The sequence below is a fragment of the Lontra canadensis genome, unplaced genomic scaffold, assembly GCF_010015895.1.
Source record: "Lontra canadensis isolate GAN:19392208 unplaced genomic scaffold, GSC_riverotter_1.0 scaffold63, whole genome shotgun sequence".
Taxonomy (NCBI): domain Eukaryota; kingdom Metazoa; phylum Chordata; class Mammalia; order Carnivora; family Mustelidae; genus Lontra; species Lontra canadensis.
Window position 1 is genome coordinate 8,842,787 of NW_022631057.1, and position 22,630 is coordinate 8,865,416.

The 22,630-nt window shown below is 52.9% G+C and overlaps 1 protein-coding gene across 5 annotated transcripts in view; it reads left to right on the forward strand.

The window, feature by feature from the left end:
• The window catches only part of LGR6 (leucine rich repeat containing G protein-coupled receptor 6), a 117,749-nt gene that overhangs the window by 24,525 nt on the left and 70,594 nt on the right, over positions 1-22,630 (forward strand). For 3 of the 5 annotated variants that reach the window (XM_032878264.1, XM_032878265.1, XM_032878266.1), the window contains exons 2-4: positions 2,122-2,193; positions 5,184-5,255; positions 13,578-13,649. In XM_032878264.1, the coding sequence (XP_032734155.1) occupies positions 2,122-2,193; positions 5,184-5,255; positions 13,578-13,649 (216 nt within the window). Of the gene's footprint in view, positions 1-2,121; positions 2,194-5,183; positions 5,256-7,890; positions 7,956-13,577; positions 13,650-22,630 lie in introns of those variants that run through there. The other 2 variants (XM_032878267.1, XM_032878268.1) reach the window with 1 other exon arrangement.

Genomic DNA, 22,630 nt, shown 5'->3' on the forward strand with positions numbered 1-22,630 from the left:
ACAGGGTAAATATTTAGAGGTAATCGTTTTTGGGGCACCTTGTGCCTCCCTGCCTGGCTGAGAATGAGCCAGGCCCAGGACTCAAAGGGGAGGAGTCCAGTCCGAGGCAGGTTCTGTGGGCCTTGACATTCCTTCCCCTGCCGCTGTTCTGTGCACCCTCGCGTCTTTACCTCTCCACTGGAAGCCCAGGCTAGTGGGGCCTAGATACGGCCCGAGAACCAAACTCTGACATAAAACCCATCAGTGAACTCTCTTGGTTCTGCTCCTTAAACCATGGCCATCAGCGCACCAGCCGCCTCCAACCCCGCTTCTGCCTAGCCCTCTTCTGGATGGGACAGGCCCAGGGATGGCCCTCCTGTCCCCACATGGAGCAGAGAGGGAGCTGTGGACAAGAAGCATCCCTGAGTTCAGCAGGCCAGTTCCTTGGCTCTTCTCTGAACGGAATGTCTTCCTTCTTTAGAGGACATGGCGTCCAGAGTCTAAGCTTTATCAAAGATAAAACATTTGAGACTAAACAGTCTTTTTATAGATTGGAACTGGGCTCCCAAGCACACATTTCCCCATCATCTCTAGCCTGCCTTTCTGAGTGTCCACATAAAGCACACTCATTTCTTGGGGGAAAAGGGAGACACTCAGGTTTGACAGCAAAAGTGCATTCCTAAGGAAGGGAGAAAGCTGTAGGCCGGCCTGGGGTGGTGCCCAGCCATCTGGTGGTCTGGTTTGGACCTACCTCTATACCCCTCAGGGAGGTTGCTGGCAGAGGCAGGAAGCAGCTGTTAAGAGTTTGAAATAGGATGGAACCCAAGTGTGTGAGACGCACACACATGAAATCTTGAGATACCATTGCTCACCCAGACACAAGCGGAGAAGGAAATACTAGCACAGTACGTGACCAAGCAGTGAAAGCCCCAACTCCTGCCCACTGAGCTCCCGGGCCTGACACGTGCCCACAGGTCACCGAGGGGCGGGTGGCAGGAAGAAAGCAGATACGGTGTATACTATTTGTTAGGCAGTTTGTAAGCACAGGGCTCGTTTATAAAGCCCTTAGGAGTTTGGTGTTATTCATCCCATTTTTATGGATGAGGATACTGAGGTCACAGTGGTTAAGAGCCCAAGGTCTGATAAGTGAGTAGAAGACAGAGTTGACCTCAGGGCCTTTTGACTCCAAAGCCCAATGTTTTTTCCTTTTTGTTTTCTTGCATGTGAGATGGAGAGGACAAAGGAATCTACCTTGGGGATGGTGTGAGAATTACGTGGAATTATTTGGTTAAAGATTAGCCAGTGACTGACACAGTAGGCCTTGTAAGTGTCAGCTGTTAATATTGTGGTTCTTTTGTGTTGAGGTATCTTTAGAGGACAGTGACCCTGAAACCACCCACTGGGTCTCTCATGGGATATGGGAAGGTTGGAATGATCCAAAGTAGGAGTCCTTGGAGGAATCAGGATGTGCATCGAGAAGCTAGGCATCTTTGGGGACATGCTGGAGGTCCTCTGGTAGCAGGAGTGTATAGGAGGAAAGCTAACAGGAAAGCGACTGGCCGAGAACGCAGAGGGCAGCGAAATCCCGCTGGTTCTGGGATTGAGTAATAGGATGATCCCACATGGCCATTGCAGGGATGGGCACACCAGTGCGTGGATATGCACGAACTGGCTCCACAGAGCATAATGGCAGTAATCTCTAGGCTTCAGATTCCCCTTTGGTTAAAAGAATGCATGAGGCATCACTTGTATTAAGTGACCCCTCCCCTCATGCTCTGAAACTCTGCGGAGGATTCTCTAGCTTCTCCCATTATAGGGACGTCAGCCTCCTTCATAGTCCCAACCACAGTCATTCTTGGGGGAGTCTGGCTGAGGGAGGAGAAAGGCAGAGGGCAAAGTTGGAAACCATGGAGGGAATGCACACATATGGACCTGGAAAGCCTGACTCCCAGCCCAGTGCTCACTCTTAGAGACTGCACCTGCTCCTGCCAGGCTGGCTTGGGAATTCGAAGGTGCGGTGTGTGTGTGTGTGGCATGTGCAGCGGGAACGGCTGGAGCTCTCTGTGGGTGTCTGGACCTGGACGGCACAGGTTGGGACTAATGGGCGGCTCACAGCTCCCTTCCTGTTTTCTCTCCATGCAGAGACCTGAGCATGAACAACCTCACGGAGCTGCAGCCTGGCCTCTTCCACCACCTGCGCTTCCTGGAGGAGCTGTGAGTAGATGCTTCATGGGATTCAGAGGTGAAGCTGTGGGACCACTGGTAGCTATAGGAGCTAGGGTTCCCCAGGAGGAGGGCTGGAACTCAAAGGGAAGGGAGTGGTAAGCTGTTCTTGCTGGTACCCTACTAGCCAGCTGTGAATCCCAGGTGCTGTGTGGGACCACGTGGTATAGGACTCTGAAATCTGGCTCTTGGTCCTCCCTGAGGCCAGCTCTTAGCTGCAGCTTCCCCTCTGTCAATGGTGGCTTCTCTTCCTGAGGGTCATCTTTGACCTGCCCCCATCCCTGCGTCCAGCTACCAGCCACCCCCCAACCCCCTGTCCCTGTGGTTCTTTCTCTGCAGTGTCTCTTACCTCCACACCTTGCATCCCTATTCCCACTGCACCAGCCTCCTCTCAAATATACTCTGCCATCATCGGGGGGCATCTCCCCAGCTTGAGAACCTTCTCTGGGTCCCCAGTGCCCAAAGGATCCACTTCTTCTTCTGCTTCTTCTTCTTTTTTAAAAAATATTTTATTTATTTATTTGACAGAGAGAGATCAAGTGAGAGAGGCAACACAAGCAGGCGCTGGGCAGGGAGCCCAGTGCGGGGGCTCTATCCCAGGACCCTGGGACCATGACCCGAGCCAAAGGCAGATGCTTAGCAACTGAGCCACCCAGGTGCCACCCCCCCAAAGATTCACTCCTAAGGCCTCTCCCAGCCTGGCCTAAACCTACCTGGTCAGCTTTGCCCCACTGAGGCCAGTCGTATTTACTATTCTGGTTTCCCCTCCTGCATTTGAGCCAGAGACTTCCCCTCCAACCAGTGTCCATCTTCTCAGGCACAAACCATTCCTCTATCACTGGCGAGTACATAGACCCGCTACTACCTCCACCAAGTCCTCCCCGGTTAATGCCTTCCCATAATGGCTGTTGCTCTCCCTCTGCGGTCCTTAGGGGCTGGCCTCAGACTTCACGGGTGCTCATGAATCAGTGAGCTCTTCGGTTAGAGTCACTCTGCTCCCAATCCTTGCATTTGTCCCAGCCCTGTTTCTGTCCTCCAACCCTTGTCCCCAGCCTGCTTTTTCTTGGTTTTGCACCACTATCGATACTCAGGGTTCTACCAAGGTTTGCTTAAACTGCACAAAGCATGGATTCCTGGCCCTGAGAACATGCACAATTCCACCCCACCCCTGGCCCTGCTGCTGCCCTAACTGATTATCCATCTCCACTCTAGACAGTGCAACCCCAAGATGTGGTCAGCCTGCCCCTGCTGGAGTTAGGATTCGGTCAACCCCCAGGGCCATGGCTGGGTTTTCTAGACTCCATACTTACTGAGCTCCCCCTCTGTATGAAAGACCAGCTCAAGGTGCTCTGGGGGGAAAACAAGATAGAAATTCAGGGAGCTTCTAGGTGAGGCATTAGAGCTGTGCCCCAGCAGGTGAGCAGGGGAATCTGTGTTAGGAAGTGGACAGGGTGCAGGGGTGGGGGAGCTCTAGCTTGTGGACAGGGAATCCTTCCTGGAGGAGGAGTGTTAAGCCAGTGCTCAGAGGAAGTGACAGAATTGGAGGCAGCAAGGGGCCCTCTGAGGTGGAGGTGCCACAGCGTGGGTGCGAGTAGAAGCAGGTGGGAAGGCTGAGACGCTGGAGCACATGACACCCACGGTGCAGTCTGAGGACGGAAGGCTCAGCTTTCATCTTCTGTCCCTGAGAAGGGGCTGGGCCCTTTTAAAGGTTCCATCTAAAGGATCTTTCCATGGCAAATGGAAAGATTCTTATTAAAGATAGATTTTTTTTTAAAGATTTTATTTATTTATTTATTTGACAGTCAGAGATCTCAAGTAGGCAGAGAGGCAGGCAGAGAGAGAGAGAGGAAGCTGGCTCCCCGCTGGGCAGAGAGCCCGATGTGGGGCTCCATCCCAGGACCCTGGGATCATGACCTGAGCCGAAGGCAGAGGCTTTAACCCACTGAGCCACCCAGGTGACCCTAAAGATAGATTTTTTAAAACGAAAACAACTTGGGGCGCCTGGGTGGTTCAGGCGTTAAGCAACTGCCTTCCGCTCAGGTCATGGTCCCAGAGTCCTGGGCTTGACCCTGGCATTGGGCTCCCTGCTTGGCGGGAAGCCTGCTTCTCCCTCTCCCACTCCCCCTGCTTGTGTTTCCTCTCTCACTGTGTCTCTCTCTGTCAAATAAATAAAATCTTAAAAAGAAAGAGGGAAAGAAAGAAAGAAGGAACAACAGCTTCTGAAGTGTGTCAGCCCAGCCTGTACACCCACAGCCTCCCAGTAGGAACGGAAGGACACCATAATGTGGGCGACTTGGGAGATCCCGAGTGCCTTCTGCATCAGCCGTCGTTCGACGCCATTCAATTCTGGTTGGGGCATTAAGGATATTCTGTCACATTTGCTCCCCTTTAGAACTGGCAGTCACCCCATGACAAGCTTGGAGACGCTTCATTAGACCCGGATGTTGAACTAATTCTAAAAGCCCATTTCCTAACCTTCCTGGATTAGTGGGGCTTAGCTGTGTCATTGAGGGCATGGGGAGACATGGTCCCACCCTGTGTGTACCCGGCCTCCCCCCCTGTGACAGGATGCAGAGCAGTTCGACAGCTGAGGGCAGCACGTGAGTCATCCAGGTTAGCCGGGGAGAGGACGTGGCGCTGCAGGGCGGACCAGAGCCTAGAAGTGGATCAGGCTGACAACACCAGGCTCGGCCACTGCCTGTCTCTGTCACCGGTAGGGGAAGTGACTTGACCTTCTCTCGGAGCCTCCGATTCCTCCTTTGAAATTTGGAGAGAATTCTAGGCACTAGACAGGGTTATTGTACGAGTTAAGTGAAAATGGGCATGAAGCAATGAACGCATTGGCGATATCAGTAAATGGTGGTTATCACCCCATCCTCCCTCCCAAATCCCAAGATGCTGAGTAAGCGGGTGGGGGGGTCCCCCACTCCTCCCATTTGGGTTCCCTGCTGACATCACTGACATTTTTCCCTGGTTCACAGGCGTCTCTCAGGGAACCATCTCTCACACATCCCGGGACAAGCGTTCTCTGGCCTCTACAGCCTGAAAATCCTGTAAGTACATCTTCCCCGTTTTCCCCAGAGGTGCAACCCCGAGAACTGTGGGCAGGTCAAGCATTTGTAAGCCAGGTCTTTGTTTGTCATTGGCTTGCTTATTCCCTCATCTTTGCTTTTCATTTTAATTGTGATTTGCATTTCTTTGTCTTCACGTTTTCTATAACAGACATTCTGACTTGTAAACATTTCATTGCAGCTGATATGGCAACCCTCCATGGAAGTCAAGTATCTTTATTTTTTTTTTTTTCCATAATGTGAATAATGACCAGAGAGGCAGGTCTTTGCTCTCCCCTCATAAGACCTCTTGGGCCAGGAGAGGAGGAATCCAGATTGGATTTCCTTGGCCATTTTTCCTCCTGAGACCCAATCTTAGTCCCTGTACCTACGTGCCTGAGTCCCCATTCCCACGGTAAATATTTCGCTGCCCTCTGTTTCCAGGCTTTGTCATCCAGCTTCCTTTATCTTTTCTTTAAAGCAAAAGGAAAGTGAGAATTGGAGAGGACCTTGTGTTAGTGCACTAACTTACCCACTTGTTATTGAACTGATGGCCCATTTTAGAGAAGGGGAAACTGAGGCACCATTTCCTTCCATCCCCATCCATGGCTCACTTTGTTTCAACCAAGACTGTCTCCCCCGAGGCTTCCATAATGTTCTTATGAGGAGTGAGGATAAAAGGCCATAGGGGAAAGTGGATGCATGGGGTCTGAAAGTGGATAGGAGAGGTTCCTGGGGAAAGCACCTCACCACAGAGACGGGCTTGATAAGAAAATGAGGATCTTGACAGCTGATCTTGGAGCAATAGAATGAGTGTTTGGAGCTTCCCTAAACTGGTGAGCCATTTCCCAGCCCTGCCAATCCCTCAGTCCTCACTTGACCTGCAGATCGTCTTTGTATGGTTGAGCAGGTGGTTTACTGCACAAGAACATCGGGCTGAATGGGTACGGGGAAGCTGAAATCCAGTCCTATGCCTGGCTTGGGTCTCGTCTCTAGCCACCTAGAAAGGAATATCTTTTTTGAATGTGCTCAGAGTTGTTTATGGGCTAGCAATGGCCTTGGCCCCTTGGCCTGTGAGCTTCAGTCTCTTAGTGGGTCAGCAGTCCATGGTCCATGGCTAAGCACTTTCTTCCTTTTCATGTTCCTGGTCGTAGAACCCCTCTGGCCCTTTGCCTCTCTCTGGATCTTTTGCCTCCAAGTCTGACTCCCTGGCTGTCCCAGTCTCTTGTCCTTCCCTTTCCTTCTGCAGTACCTGCGGGTCCTGTGGGTTCTCTCTAGCCTTGGTCTCCGGGTCTCTCCCGTCTTCAGCTTCTCTGTCTCCCAGCCCTTGCTTTCCGTCCCTTTGACCCTCTGTGCCCCACCTCTCACTTCTCCTCCTTCCTGGTTCTCCTCTTGGTCTGTCTTGATCCCCATCAACATCACTGCCCTGGGGTGTGGGGAGGCATCCCAAGCCAGACGCAGAGCACAGGCAGCCTGCTTGGTGGCGTGTCTGTGCCCAGTGGCAGGCTCAGGCCTGCAGCTGGGATTAGAGCACGGGCTCTGCTTGCTGGGCCTTCAGAAGATGTGAGACTCCTGTCCCGTCCCTAAGACTCTGGCTTAGTGATGAGCCTCCTCTTTCTTCTTTGCCTGCATTAGGCAATAAATCAAAGCCTCCGAGAAACCGCAAGCCTCCCGCCCCCTTTCTGCAAACGGCGCCCTTAGCTCTGGGAGCTGGGCAGCCAGGAGAGGCAGCTGGTTGGAGCCAAGGACAGCTGGACTCCCACTCCCCACTCTGCCATTGACCCCCACGTTGCCCCATCCTCTGAGACCCCAAAGCCTGGTCCCCCAAAGCCTTCGTGTCAGTTCTTTGCCTGCAGAGTTCTCTACTTAAGAGATGAGTTGGGTGGTCTTGGGAGCTTAGGCTCTAACTCAAGTGCCTCAAAGCAGAGGATTCCTCCTGCATCTGGGCAAGAAGGACTTTCAGATGTCTCATGTGGGTTCTCTTGCCGCCTTGTCCTTCCATGCTCAGTGTTCAGACCTGCAAGAAAAATAGAGCAGTAAGGGGCGCCTGGGTGGCTCGACTGGTGAAGCCTCTGCCTTCAGCTCAGGTTATGATCCCAGGGTCCTGGGATGGAGCCCCAGGTCTGACTCTGCTCAGTGGGGAACCTGCCTCTCCCTCTTCCTCTGCCCCTCCCTCTTCCTCTGCCCCTCTCTCCTGCTCCTGCTTTTGCTGTCTCTCTCAAAATGAATAAAATGAAAGAGCTTACAAGCCTTTTGTAAGCCTTGGTGACTTACAAAAACAACAATAACAACAACAACAAAAACAGAGCCATAAAGCCCACTATCTGCATAATAACCTCTTTTTGTACCAGGAAACTGTCCCTTTAGCTACTTCCCTTTCTTCTCAAGGTCTGAGACTCTTCCGGGAACTGCATCTTCCTTTCCCTATAGGACACTTTGCCTCTTTCCTCTCAGAAGCAAAGGACAAAGAAGGGGGGATTCCCTCTCTGATCTTCTAAGTGCCGGTGGCAGACCCCTCCTTCCGTCCTTCCCATGGCAGCCCCACGCTTGCCCCACGCCTGCCCTGGAGGTGTTACTCTTGGATCCTCTCCTTCCTCTGCTGCTTTTCCAAGTCTTGGAGCCCACAGGCTCTGGCCAGGCTCCTGTGGGGAGAGCCAGCCCTGCAGGGGATTTCCAGTCTCATGCCTTTTCTCCAGACTGTAGGTAGGAATGTCTGTCCTCTAGAGTCGGGTAGTTGAGGCCCTGGGTTCACCGCCCCGTCCCTGCCCATTGCCCCCGTCAGAACTGTCCTAAGGGAAGCACAGTTCTTGGGGCTGCTGCTGTGTGGGAAAGAGCCTGGCCCTTGGAGGGCTCCTAACGTGTGTGCCCTGTCAGGGTGAGGGGATGGCAGAGGCTGGAGCTCCTGCATCCTGATCCACAGCCTGAGGGCGAGGAGCTGGCCTGTGAGGGAGCCGTCCTGCCCTAAATGGCACAGAGGAGGAAGAAGGGGCAGACAGAGGGAGAGAGAGAGAATGGGGTGGGGGAGCAGGACAGAGAGGGAGGGAAAGAGAGGAGAGGGATAGAGAGAGTGTGTGTGCCCCAGCCACCTCTTCCCTCCCCACAGCTGCCTCCGTCTCCTCAGCTGCGTGAGGTCTGAGCCTTGGTGCCTTTCCTGCCAAGGCCGCCACCTTACCTATGTCAGGCAGGTCTGGCTCATCTGGAAAGACTCCTGATGGGCCTCAGTTGTTTCTCCCCAGACCTAGATCTGGGAAATGGGGGTTGACAGGTCAAGGACTTGCTTCCTGTTCATGCCCCCAGGAGGCTGGGCAAGAGATTTTCCCCAGACTACCTATGCCTGGTTTGAGCCCCAAATCTCTGGGAGGCCGTGGTTTGGGATTCCTAGCTCATGCTGCCTTGGTGAAGCCTGAGTCTCACAAAGGGCAGCCAGCTGCGTCAGGAGCTGTGGTTGATACCATCCGAAGCCCTGCCCTGAGGCCACCAAGGGGTGGGCAGCGTTAAGTCCCTCTCCGGCCCCATCCCTGAGGAAATCTCCCTTGGCTGTCCTCTAGTGTTGCCCTCTTCACACTGGACTGAACAGTCTTCGATTGACATGGACTGTGTTTACTCTCCCCCTGGCTAGACAGCAGCCACGCGTGGCCCAGAGTTGGGCTTCCACTGGTGTTGATGAAATGAATTGGACTGACTTAGGGAGGAGAGACTTGTGAACTGTTTTAGAGTGGGGCCTTCCTGCCTGGCTCTTGGGAGAAGGATGCTAGAAGCTGTAGGAGCCCAGGGAGATCCTCTGAGCTGTTCTTCTCCAGGAGGTGGAGCCTACCACCCTGGTCCTGTCAAATGACTGGATGTCAGGAAGTGGGTCCCCGGTGCAGCAGATCCCAGAACACGAAGGACACTCAGACTTCCTCCGTTTTCTTTCTTTTTTTTTTTTTTTCTTTTTAAAGATTTTAATTATTTATTTGACAGACAGAGATCACAAGTAGGCAGAGAGGCAGGCAGAAAGGGTGGGGCGGGAGGCAGGCTCTTTGCTGAGCAGAGAGCCCGATGCGGGGCTCGATCCCAGGACCCTGAGACCATGACCTGAGCCTAAGGCAGAGGCTTTAACCACTGAGCCACCCAGGCGCCTCCTCTCTCTGTTTTCTTATCTTTAAAATGGGGACATTGGAATACATTTTCAACATTTTAACTGCAAAAACTTAAAACCCAAACACCTCTTGCAGAAGTCCCAATATATAAAACAGATGAGGGAGGATTTCTCTGGTCACAGTGGATGAGGGGGTGGGCAGCCTCTAGGCCCCATCTAACCCACCCACCCCAGTGACCCCCAAGGCCTCTCCACAAAACCAAAGGAAGGATCTTTGTCAGCCATGGGTGGATCGCCTCTCTGGAACCTTCTAGCTATTAGTGTTCATGGTTCCTGCCCCCAAATGCCTCTCTAAACAGAGAGAGACTCCCCAGCGGAGCTTCACGGGTAACCAGGGGAGACGTCCCCTAGCCTAGGCGGGAGGCGGTGAGGCTTCCCCTAGCCTAGGGGCTGCGCATTAGATACCTGGGAGTTTGCCTAAAATCCCCTGCCCAGAGATTTGGCCCTGGGGATTAACTGGGCTGCTGTGTGGCCTGCACGTTGGGATTTAAAAAAAAAAAATCTTCCCAGGTGGTTCTAACGTGTAGCCGGGGTTGAGACCCAGTGCACTGGACAGACTCTGGCTCACCAGGCAGAACCAGAGCCAGCGAGAGGAGCAGGGAAATGTGGTCCCCAAAACAGTGACCTAGGAGACGGAATTGGGTCTTAGTCCTGATTCCGCCATTAGTTTGGTTTGTAATTGAGGGCAGGTCACTTCCCCTTCCTGAGCTCCCATCTCCTCATTGGGAAAACAAAGGGGCTCTTCCCTTCTAAAGGTACTTCCAGCTTTGATGACCCAATTGTGTTTCAGTAAAGGAGTGATGGTTGGGAAAGGAGGCCAGGAACAGCAAGGGGGGGGACAGCGCCAGGCCCAAAGCCAACTGCCATGCTGTCCTTCAGGTTAGTGGGCTTTGATTCCATGAAAGCAAGGTCTTTCTTGACAAACAGATCGGACTGCCTGGCATGGGATGAGTTTTCTGGGACGGCACTGACTTCCCTGGCACCAGAAGGATGATTGTGCCCTGCACAGGTGCTACAGCATCTTTGTTGGGAGAGTAGTAAAATTCGGAGACCTTAAAGTTCTGTCTAGATTGGGGATTTGACAGAGGAAAGAGTAAGGGGATCTGAGCAGTTGATGGGGTAGAGATGCATTGTGATGCTCAGGGGAGGTGGGCTTCTGCCTGCAGAATGACTGGATGCAGCCTCAGGGGCCCTTGGAGGGGTGGGGGCCTGTGAGGTGGCCTGAGCAGATTGTGTCCCTTCCTGTTTGCCAACCATCATTTCTCTGTCTCCTTGCTCCAAGCATTGTGAAGTCTCTGGACGAGAATCAAGGCAGCCCCCTGAGGTCCCCAAGTGAAGTTCCCACTCTTGAGATGCAAGATGTCGACGTGTCTAGAAGGATAGAAGTACTAAGCAGGGTGGAAAGCAGGAAATGTCTTGGGTTCCTGAATGTTGTAACTGAGCAAGGGATTTTGCATCATCTGGCAGCCTCTTCCTTTGAAAGATGAGAATATTGAGGCCCAGAGAGGGAGAGTAACCTACTCAAGTCATCCAGCATGCGATAAAATTACATCAGAATACATCAGCTGGCAGGCTGAGTGCCTCCTCCGCCGTTTAATCAGTGCACAAGGTCATTATCATCATCCCCAGTTTACAGATGAGGAAACTGAGGCCCACAGAGTTTAAGTAGGATCTTGCAGGCCTCACACAGCTGGACAGAGGCAGAGCTCAGGAGCCAAATCCAGGGCTGCCTGACTTCAGAGCCTGCCGAGAGACTGCTACACTTTGAGGAAGTCTGGGAGGCTCAGTTTTAAATTCTACCTTTTTTTTAAAGTTAATTTTTAATTAATTAATTAATTAATTAATTAATTTTAAGTGGGGAGTGGCAGAGGAAGAGAGAGAAGGGGCCCAGTGCAGAGCCCAACTCAGGATTCGATCTCACAACCCGAGATCACGACCTGAGCTGAAACAAGAGTCAGACACCTAACCAGCTGAGCCACCCACATGCCCCTAATTTCTACCTTTGAAGCAAAACTGTAGTTGGAAAAGCCCTATCCTGGGCTGTGTGGAGCCTGGCTCAGAGGGGCCCAGGGAGTGGGGTCCCATAGGAGCACAAAGTATGAGCAGGAGGGGACCCTGGGCACTGCCTCTTCCTGTAGCCTGACCCTTCACTTCATGCTGCGCTCAGTCAGCCTCAGGGACAGGGGCAGGGGGAGGACCCCAAGCTCAAAGCCCCAGTTCTCTGCAGTCCTCAGCGTCTGGCCCTCCTTCCTCCTTCCTCAGTTGGCCGGCATCAGGCGGCTCCTCTCAGTCTCCAGGCCCACAGTGAGGCCAATGTTCTTTTGTTTTTGTGGTGCTGTGGTTTGGTTCCTGTTTGGGATTCTTATGTATCTATAAAGGGGTTTTAGGAGAGGTAACGGGGGTGGCTCTGACCAGGACAGTCACTAGGAGGTGTGGGTAACTACTCGGTGCATTATCGTCCCACTCCGCATTTTGGGGCCCTCGCTGTCCCCTGCCATGCTGATGGAGGCCAGGTATGTGATGGTTAGGTGTTTGGACTCTGGGACCAAACCCTCTGGGATAAGTTTGAGTTAATACGTGTAAAGCTCTATGACCAGGCATGTCAGCTGCTACTGTTTTCAACTTAAAGATCAGGAAAGGAGCTATTCTTCCCGAAGCACAGCAGCCTTCCCTGCGCGATCCCGAGTGAGATGCCCATCTCTGCTGAGCTTTCCCCTCTGAAAGATTGACAGGCTGCCTTAAGGAGAGGACAGATGCTGTACCCGGCACACAGTGGGACTCCCTGAGTGCTCCTCCGCTCCTGGTTCCTGAGGCACCTGGCCCGTCCGGATGCACCCCTCGTCTCTGGGGCTGTGTGTGGCCCGGGGACCGCTGGATGGGGTGCGGTGCAGTGCAGGCAGGCTGGGTTGGGGGAGGGCCCACTCGCTCTGTGGGGGCCACTGGACAGCTTCCTTCCTGACTCTCTAGCTATTCTCTGGACTCCAGAGCGCCCATACCCCATGTGCTCTCCTCCTCTCCATTGCTGGGACCCAGCTCTCCAGGCATCCCTGTAAAGAATATTTGGATGGTAGTGCCACCTGTGGGCTTTCCTATCCTTTCTTCACTTGGTCAGGAATCCTTGCTCAGGGCCCTACGTCTTAGAGTCCGTGTGCCGTGGAGTACCTTGTTCAAACATGTCTGAGGCCAGCTGTGATGCCTGGGGCTAGCAGAGCCACCCAGAGGGACAGCCCAGGCCTCCATGTCTCCCCTCTGTGTGCTCTCTGACCCTCTGCCCTGCGCGTCAGGTTTCCCAGGTGCCCAGAAGAGCTCCAGGACTCCTATCTATGGGGTGGTGCTGGGGTCCTGGGGCCGGGCCAGTTCCAGAAGAGCAGCCTGATGAGTGGATCAGGTCCACTGGCTGACACGTTTCTTCCGCGGGACCATGAGATGTGGCCATCGGAATAGTGCTCTCATGCTGATCTGGGGTGCCTCATGTTGTCTCTTTAAAGTTTTTTTTTTTTTTTTTAGATTTTATTATTTATTTATTTGACAGACAGAGATCACAAGTAGGCAGAGAGGCAGGCAAGAGATGGGGGTGGTGGGAAGCAGGCTTCCCACCGAGCAGAGAGCTGATGTGGGGCTGGATCCCAGGACCTTGAGACCATGACCTGAGCTGAAGGCAGAGGCTTAAACCACTGAGCCACCCAGGTGCCCCACATTTTCTCTTTAGACATTGCTTCCACAACAACATATTTGCTGGGATCCTGCCACCCAAGGGGTGGGGGTCTTGCCCTCATCCACATCCTCCCCTTCCCCAAAGACACTTCCAGCCTTTCAGTTGCACAGGCAGGGACACAAGCCTGGGGAGAAAAACCTGCATTTCTCCGCGTCCTTCCTGACCAAACTGTGGCAGAATTGCAAGTGTTCTGACTTCCAGCTCATCTTGCTTCCCCCTCTGCTTCTCCATGGTCCTCTTCAGCCCTGCCTCATCCCAGGAGCCCTCCTGAGCCCCGCTCTGGCCCCACGCACAGCTCGCAATTCCTCGGCAACCTCTGTACCCCCCTGATAGGGCAGGGCGCTGGACTGGGACTCTGGGGCTCGGAAGCTGGGGCGAGAGGGAGGGGTCTGGTGTGGCTCAGGGGGTCGAGGGAGGACCCCCCAGCTGCACACGCTGTGTGGGTCCTCCAAGCCCTTCCCTCCCCTTACAGGATGCTGCAGAACAACCAGCTGGGAGGAATCCCCGCAGAGGCGCTGTGGGAGCTGCCGAGCCTGCAGTCTCTGTGAGTCACTGGAGGGCTGGGCTGGGGAGCCAGCTTCCTGGGGCCTGACTCACAGCCCTGGGCCCCCTGCCTCGGCTTCCCCTCCTTTCTGCGGGGCCCCCTTTCTCACTCCGTGTTCCAGACAGCATGCCGCTCCAGGCTTTGGTTTTTTCGGGGGTTTTTGTTGTCATCAGTGTGTGTATGTGTACACTTGTGTGTGTATTTGGGAAGGAAGGCCCTAAGCCTGGACCCGAGGACTGTGGGAATGGGACCTCCCTAGGTGGGGCCACCAGGGCAGCGGTCCTGGGCTGTCTGGCATTCTGCCATGGAGCCTGGGGCAGAGTTTGGAGACTGCCACCCCAAAGAAGTGTCACGAAGGAGCTATCTCCCCCACCTAGTCTGCTCTAGCCCCCAGGGCTTGCGGTGGGGGGGGCAGGCTCAGACACCCATCTCCTCTGCTTGTGGGTGGGACTGTATTCAGGGACTCACTGGCCACCCAGGACAGAGCCATCTCTTCAAGGAGCCCTGCAGTTCCTTTCTTGCCCAATAGGGGCATCATGGAGGCAAGACTGAGTCCAAAGGAGGAAGCAGAAACAGGTGCTATCTAGCGATGTAAGCCCGCCAGCTGGGATCCTCTGGGCCAGGAGCTGTGTTTTTTTCATTTTTTTCACGCAGAGCCCATCTCGGGGCCTGGGTCCTAGCAGGTGCCTAGTACAGGCCCGCTTTTGAATTTCCAAGTGCATCTGCATCTGATGGGAGAGTAAATAGATGTTTTGGGAGAAATCAAAGTTGAGAGACAGGCCTGGCCATAACATTTAACCATGGGGGAAACCGAGGCGCAGGTAACACACACTGTGTTAGGACGAAGGCCTCTGGCATCCTCAGCCTGTGGGTTCTTCCGTGGTCCCTGCCCAGTCAGATGTGTCTGATTGTAAACTGTCCTGATTCTCACCAGGCGGAAGGGTGAAGAAGGTGGAAAAGTGGTTTTCCTTCCTATAACCTGTATTCAGGCCCCACTGCACCATAAATAGAGGGGTCCAGCAGTGGTTGCCCTGGCCAGCTGTCTGTGCCACATCCATCCATGGTCCGGACTTGCCTCTCTTACCCCTGCCCTGGTCATCTCCTATCCTCTTCCTTCTGTGTCAGCACCCCAGCGCCCCCAGCTGCCTGATTGGCTGGCCCCTGCCTCCAAGCACTATCTTACCTGCTCACTCTTCATCCCAACAAGTGCTGGGCCTCTGGTCCCCGACACTTTTTCTCCCTCCATCCAGGTCACCACTGAATGGGGTAGGCAACCCAGCATTTCCCTAGAGGCCAACATCAGAAGATCAAAGGCCAGAAAATCCTATGCTTGATCTCCACCCCGAGTGCAGACTAAACATTTGCTTAGGGCACCAGCAGAGCAGGGGCAGTCAAAAATGGAGGGGTGCGTGTGTGCAGAATTTGACATTTCATCCAAAGGATCAAAGAGGTATTCATAAGGGGGAAAAATAGAATTTTGCTGGACTTCACACTTATTTTAAGGTTAAGTTTTGTTTGTTTTAGTTGTGATTCACATCTTTTGCCTGTTTAGGGGTTCCAAAGGTCTTGTCTTTCAGACCAGGCATGAGGCTTTGGGGCTCTCAGGCCATTTCTTCTGCACTTTCTGAGAGATGGGCAGTCCCTGTGGCTGGGGGACCTAGGTAATTAGCTTCCCTCTGCAGCCCTATTACTCCCTGTTGTCTGGGTGGGTCAGGGCAGGGCACAGAGGCCAGCCCCCCACTTCCACAGTCTTAAGGCAGCTGAATAGGTTTTACCTTTTGCAGTCCGGTGAGGAGAGCACTGGCCTGTGAAGCAGAAAACTTGGCTTCAGGTCCTGGCTCTGATCCTGGCTACTTTGTCACTTACCCTCTCTGTGCCTCAGTTTTTCCACCTTCAAGTTGGGGGTAATTATCTTCCCTGCCTATCTCACAGGGTTATCAGGAAGACCAAATATATAGGAAACAGGAGAGGGATTTGTAGAAAGAAGACTCCACACAGCTGTGACGTGTGGTGACGCTATTATGACATTCACTTAACTACTCATCGATCTATTTACTTTACGCATATCTTTGAGACTTTGCTGGGGAGACAAAACCTGACTTGCATCTTGAAGGAACAGTAAGTGTCAGCTGGGTGAAGAATCAGAGAAGGACATTTCAGGCAGAGGAAGTAGCACATGCGAAGGCACAAAGATGAGGAACCCAGTAAATTCTGAAGACTTTACAAGGAAGTGAGTTTGGCTGAACTGTGTGTGTGTTGAGGGACTGGTGGGAAGGGCAGTGCTGGAGACGATCTGGAATTAGCAAGAGGTAATGCCTAATGAGTAGGTGTGGACCTTGCTAAGAATTTGAACACTCACGAGCCACAGGAGAATTTGTAGCAGGAGAGCAGTGTGATCAAGTTTGCATCACTGAAAGATTACTTTGGCAGTAGTTACGGAGGACAGCCTGGAGGCGTGGAGCCCGTAAGGGACTGGTGAACCCAGGGAGCTTAATGGCAACTGAAGAAAGGCAGCACAGAAGTATCAAGATGCTATGTCGTCAGGACTCTGGATAGATGTCCTGCGTTGGCTCCTTCACTTACTACCTGTAGGACCTTGAGCAGATTAGTTAACCTCTCGGCTTTCATTTCTTTAGGGGTAAAATGGAGGTGGTGTCTATGTACCTCGATAGGATAAAATGAAATGAGTTAAAATACCTGAAAAAACAGTATTTTTTTGTTGCTACTACTACAGTTATTACCAGTAGCCGTGGTATGGACTGGAGGTAGGAATTGAAGGGGAGGAGGAGTCAAGTGGATGGGCATGTCTCTGGCTTCCACATCTGGGTGGACGGACAGACAGGCTGGTCACAGCGAGCGTGGCACATGGTGAGAACACAGTAAGAATGTGGGTAGTGACCCGCAGGGGATGAGCACTCTGGGAGGGGCACAGGGAGACCTACTGAGTGTGAGGCACCTGTGGGTAGGGTGACCAAGCATCGTAGACAAGCATCGTAGACAAACTGGAAAGGGGGTCGCCCCACCTGCAGGACATCAGTGTGTGCTTGTGTATGTGAGTCTGTGCTGGGGAGAAGAGGCGGGGTGCATAAACTAACTGGAATGTTCTGTTTGGCAGGTGTTATATACTGAGCTTTGGGCAGCTGGGGACCTCTGTATGAGGCTCTGTCCTACTAACTCAGGTTCCTCCATCTCAGATAGAGACAATAAAACCAGCCCAGGTTGGTAGGCTGAAAGGAGAGGGTGGGTACAAATGACAATTTGGGAATCCCCTCTGTGTGCCAGTGCTACCGGAGATGTTTAATGTGCATGATCTGACTTCATTCTTGCCAAAACTCCTTCATAGTTGCCTCCTCTGTTGGCAGATGAGGAAATAGAGGCTCAGATAAGTTCAGGGACTATTCCAAGGTTAGAGCTAGTGAGTGGGGAAGACAGGGCTATACGCCAGTGTTGTTGCTGTGCCCTTTCCATCATGGCTGCAAGGGCCAGTCACTTTTGGTGGCCATCACTGGGTCGCCCTCCCTCTTTCCTGGCAAATACCAACTGATAGAAATCTCCTCCTTTCTGTAGGAAATCCATGGATCAGGGAGGCTGTATATAGGAGACACATCTCTGCCCATGTCACTCCTGGGGGTGGTACCATCTCCCCGGAGCAAGCCAGACCCACCCAGGGGTTCAGGTCCCTGAGAAAGGCTGTTCCTTGCCTCCAAAAGGCAGGGTCCCTTCACAAACTCTTGTGGACATTCTTGGAACCTCAGTGAAGGTTCAGTCTTGTGGTTCACCTCTACCAGCTAGAACCAGACACTGGGGAGTAGAAAGTGGATTTAGATTAGTCAGGAGTAGGGCCACATTTAGGGGATGGGGCCCTAAGTGACCAGTTGGGCATGATACACAGGCTGTTTGTCTTGGCACCTGGGTGGGTAGCACCCAGCTCCACAGTACCCTCTCCCTGGATACACTTGCTTCTTCCCCGACCAGTGTGGGAGGGAGAGGATGGCAATGCCAGATGTGTCACACCAGGCTTGAGCCAAGGCCAAGAGAAACCACGGGAAGCCAGTGGAGCCTGGGGGAAAATAGAAACTGGCTGGGGGTGAGGCAGGGCCAGGGGGAGAGTGCATGGAAAAGCAGAAAAACAGCCCAGAAAGACCTCAGGATGGGGCTGGGGTGGGGCCCGAGAAGTGCAGTCTGGCTGGTCCCTGGAGAAGAATCAGAAAAGCACAGTGGCAGGAATAAAGGGGAGAAAACAGGAAAACAGCCCAATCCTGGACACCCTGCGGGGAGAAATGCATAATTGCAAAGGATAGCCACATGAAACTGGCCAGCGTTGTGCCGAGCTGGGGAAATTAATCAACAGTGGTGCCGGACTCCAAACTGAAACCCAAGTTAGAACCACCACAACTCTCTTAGCACAAGCCGGCCAATCTAAAACACATTGGCTGTGTGCAGCTGAGGGGGAAGCGTTAGAGGAGTCCAGGATGGGGGCCTGTGTGGGGGGGCGTATACCTGTGTGCATGGGAAGGCAACTGGGCTTAGGGTGATGTGGGAAGGGAGTAGTGGCTCCCACTTATCATACTTCAAAATGCTAAGCACATTCATATCTCATTTAATCCTGAAATCCCATTTTGGGATAGAAAACCATTTTGTAGAAGGGGCAACTAAAGGCCAGAGAAGTTCAACAACTTGACCAAGATCTCACAGCTAGGATGTAACTGAGCTAGCATTCTATTTTAGCTCTAATTCCAAAGTACTTTGTTCTTTCTTTCTTTCCTTTTTTTTTTTTTTTTTCCTTTTGGAGATAAAGAGCAAGTGTGTGGGCATATGTGTACATAGGGGGAAAGGACAGAGGGGGAGGGGCAGAGACAGTAGGGGAGAGAGAATCTTAAGCAGGCTCCATGGCCAATGTGGAGCCCCTTGGGGGCTCAAGCTCATCACCCTGAGATCATGACCTGAGTCAGAGTCAAGAGTCAGATGCTTAACTGAGTGAGCCACCCAGGTGCCCCCAAAGTACCATGACTCTATCTCTTAGCACTTCCTTTAAGACACAATGCTTTAGGATCCAGAGACCTGGATTTAAGTCCTGGCTCTGTCACTGACTAGCAGTGAGGCCATGGGCAATCTTCCCTTTCTGAGCCCAAGTTTCCCTATCTCTAAAGTGGGTGGGTCAAATGAGATGGTTGACAGAAGGTGTCCCAAGAGAAAGGATGTCATGCTCCAGATACAAGGAATGTCCTAATGGGGTTACTGGCCCTGTTCTCTGTCACTTATGATTGCTGTGTGTTTGCTCTCTCTGGGTCTCAGTTTCTGTCTCTGTGCAATAGAGAGCATCTTCATTGAACTGTTTCAGTCTCCTGGGAATCTGGGAGTGGGGATGAGGAGGAAAGACTCAGACTTTTCCAGGAGAAAATGGCGAAACCGTTCTGGTCAGTGCCAGAGGCCAGTTCCATGAGGACGAGGATCAGAAAAAGTGAAAGCAAGGGTCTTTTGAGCAGTTCCCCCTCTCCTGTATATCTGACCCCCCCTCCAAGCGACAGTTGTCCCCCTGGATGGAGGACCACTGTCAGACCAATAATAACCAGCCCTTAGATGTCCCTTTCCATGTGCAAGGTGTTTGTCCTTCTTACCTCTCTTACTCCTTGCAGTTTTCCTCTGGGACACTTACTGCTCGTAGTCTCATCACACCATTTTACAGATGAGCACACCACTGAGGCACAGGGAGGGTGATGTGACTTGATGGAAGTTATTACAGGGAATATATAGCAGGGCCGTGGTCCAAAACTCAGGCAGCCTGGCCCAGAGTCCATGCATATAGCCGTGGTGCAGGGCTGCCTCTCATCGGCATTCTGAGGCTGCTGAGTGAGCCGATGACAAGCCCGGAGGACTGGGTCATCACTGGGGCTCTGGAGACCAAGGTGTTTCCAGAGCACCTGCTCCCAGGGCTGGCTTTGGGGGGTGCACCCTGCTGGGGGATGCTGGAGGAGCCCTGACTCTAGCTGTCCCAAGCTTGAATGGAGCCAGTCTGGGCTGCTCTCACCAAGTACCATAGACTGTGTGGCGCATAACCAGGAGAAATTTCTAACAGTTTTGGAGGCTGGAAGTCTGAGATCAGCTGGCCAACTCGGTTGAGTAGAAGGATGAAGGTCCTTTCCCGAGTGGTAGACTGCTGGCTTCCAGTTGCACCCTCTTGTCTGGAAGAGCAGAGATAGGAAGCAGGCTCTGTCCTGACTCTTACAAGGGCACTAATCCCATTCACATGGGCTCCATACTTGTGACCTCACCTAATCCTAATCACCTCCCAAAGGCCTTACCTTATAAACCCCTCACATTTCAGTCCATAACAAGGAGAGAGTATTGGTTGCCTGGAGAGCTAGGGCTGCTGACACTGTGGCATGAGCATTGATCCCTAAAGACTACTGGCTTTGATCATAATCCCCAAAGAGAGAGGGCCTGAGGCTGGTTGTCCCTAATAACCATCTACTTGTGAAGAGCATTAAGATCTTTCTAGAAACTTTTCATGAGAAACAGCTTTTCTTTTTTAAGATTTATTTATTTATTGTAGAGAGAGAGAAAGCACAAGCGATGGGGAGGGACAGAGGCAGAAGGAGAGAGAGAGAATCTCAAGCAGATTCCCTGCTAAGCATGGAGCCCAATGAGGGGCTTGATCCCATGACCATGAGATCATGACCTGAGCCGAAATCAAGAGTTGGACGTCTAACTGACTGACCCACCTAAGCGCCCTTGGAACAGCTTTTCTATTTTACCCTTGCAAGGAATTGCACCAACATTTATAGCCCATTTTATAGACCCACCTGAGAGGGAAGGTACAGAGGGGAGGTCCTCTGCTCAAGATTCCCCAGTGAGTTAGAGAAGGAGCCAGGAGGGGAACTAAGTAGGATCTTCTTGTGGTGAGGGCAGAAGAGCCCAACCATGACTTACCTCACCACCTGCAGCCTCCCTGAAGCAAATCTCTGAGAAGCCCCAGTGGAAGGCCTGGGTGATATCAAGAGAAAGAGCCAATGATCCACAGTGCTCAGCTCTCCTGAGCACTGTGGCCAGGAGGAGGACATTACTGTGTGGGGGACAAGGAAGGTTCCTTTGGGGGAGAGAATGGGCCAAGACAGTCATGAATAGGACTTATAGAATAGTGGTTCTCAAAGTGTGGTCCCTGGGCCAGCAGCATCGGCATTACCTGGAAATCTGTCAGAAATGCAAATTCTCAGGCCCCACCTTGGACCTACCGAATCAGAAACTGTGGACCAAAGAGACCAGCAGTCTGTGCTTTAAGAAGCCCTCCAGGGGAGTCCATGCACGCTGAAGATGAAGAATTGGGCCGGGAGAACAGAGATCTATTTGTTTCCTTGGGCTGCCACAGCACATTGGGCAGCTTAAAACAACAGCGATTCATTCCATCATAGTTCTGGAGCCCAGAAGTTGGAAATCAAGGTGTCAACAGGGCCTCCTACAGCTTCCCTTGGTGGCCAGCGTTCCCTGTGGCCGCACCAAGCAAACTTGGCCTTCCGTCTTCACGTGGCCTGCTCTTCTCTCTGCGTCTCTCTGTGGCCTCCTGTCAGGACGCTTGTCGTTAGATCCAGGGCCCGCCCAGATAATCCAGTTGATCTGACCTCGAGAACCTTGACTTAATGCCATCCACAAAGACCTTTGTGCCAAATAAGGTCTCCTTCACAGGTTCTGGGAAGTGGGTCATGGTCTTATCTATTAGGGATAAGGGTCTATTATCTATAAAAGGGTCTATTATCTATTAGGGTCTTATCTATAGGGAGCCCCTTTCCAGCAGGCCCCAAGGAGTAAGGTGGATAGCGGAGAAGGGCGAGCGAGCCTGCAGCCTCCAGGAGAGCGCGTGAGGTGGAGAGCTGAAAGTCGGTCATGTCAGAATGAGGACAGGAGGCTTACAGAGAGCCGTAGCCCAGGAGCCAGCTGTGCGGGCACCTGGCAAAGTAGGGCCCAAGGCAGGCAGGCCAGGGGAGAAGAAGGCCCCGAGGGCCGTGCAGTTCTGATCCGAGTCCCATCCTGAAGATGTCCACTCTGCCATGGAGGAGCCCCCCAGGGTGCCCCTGAGCCCTTCAGGTGATCCAGGGAATCTCATCATTCCCAGCCGTCCATGTCCATTCACCCCTGCCCTCCTCTCCCAAGTTCTTGTCAGTGCCACCCAAACTTGCCTGCTTGCCAGAAAGGGCCCTGAGGCCCAGCCATGCTGTGGGGCCCAGCTGAGGGGTCCCCAGGGACGCCCGAGGTGGCAGATGGCCTCCCTGTCACAGCTATTTTGGGCTCCGTGATTATATGCTACCATATTTGGATCTCCCCAAGGTTCCGGGAGTTGATTACTACATTTGTCTGGGGCTGAGGCTGCTCTGAGGTGGGAGGGTGGGTGGGCGGGCACTCGGGCAGCCCCCTGCATATGATGAAGCTCTGGACGTGGGTAATTTGGCTCCTGGAGATTCTAGGAGAGTGTCCGTGGTGGGCTGGGCCCTGGGATCCTGTGGGGGTTTTTTTCAGCTGTAAATGCTGGTCTGAGATAGAGTCAGCCGAAGCAGGGCCACCCAGGAGCAGCGTGGTATCTCAGCCCCAAGAGGAACACCTCAGTCCAGATTTGTGGGTCTTCCCACCCTCCTGCCCCCTGAGTCCCCTGGAGCTCTTCCAGGCTTAGGCCTGAGAGATCTGGAGAGGTAGGAGCACCCCAGATTGGGATGTGGGAGCTGATGACTCAGATGTAGTGTAGGTGCACGTAGGCCCCAGGTAGAACCTAGAACTGGGTGACCCCCTCCCCTCCCCAAGAGAGGCAAGTTTCCTTCCCCCTGTATCAATGCCCTCTCTGAGCAGCTGACATCAGGGCAGAGCTCGGGCTTGGGTTCTGGCTATGTCCGGAGGAAAGAGGAGATCCAGCCACTGGTGTCTCTCCATCCATCCATCCTTCCATCCTTCCTTCAATCCGTTGGCCTGTTTGTTCAAGCTTTGCTCAGTGCCTGGAA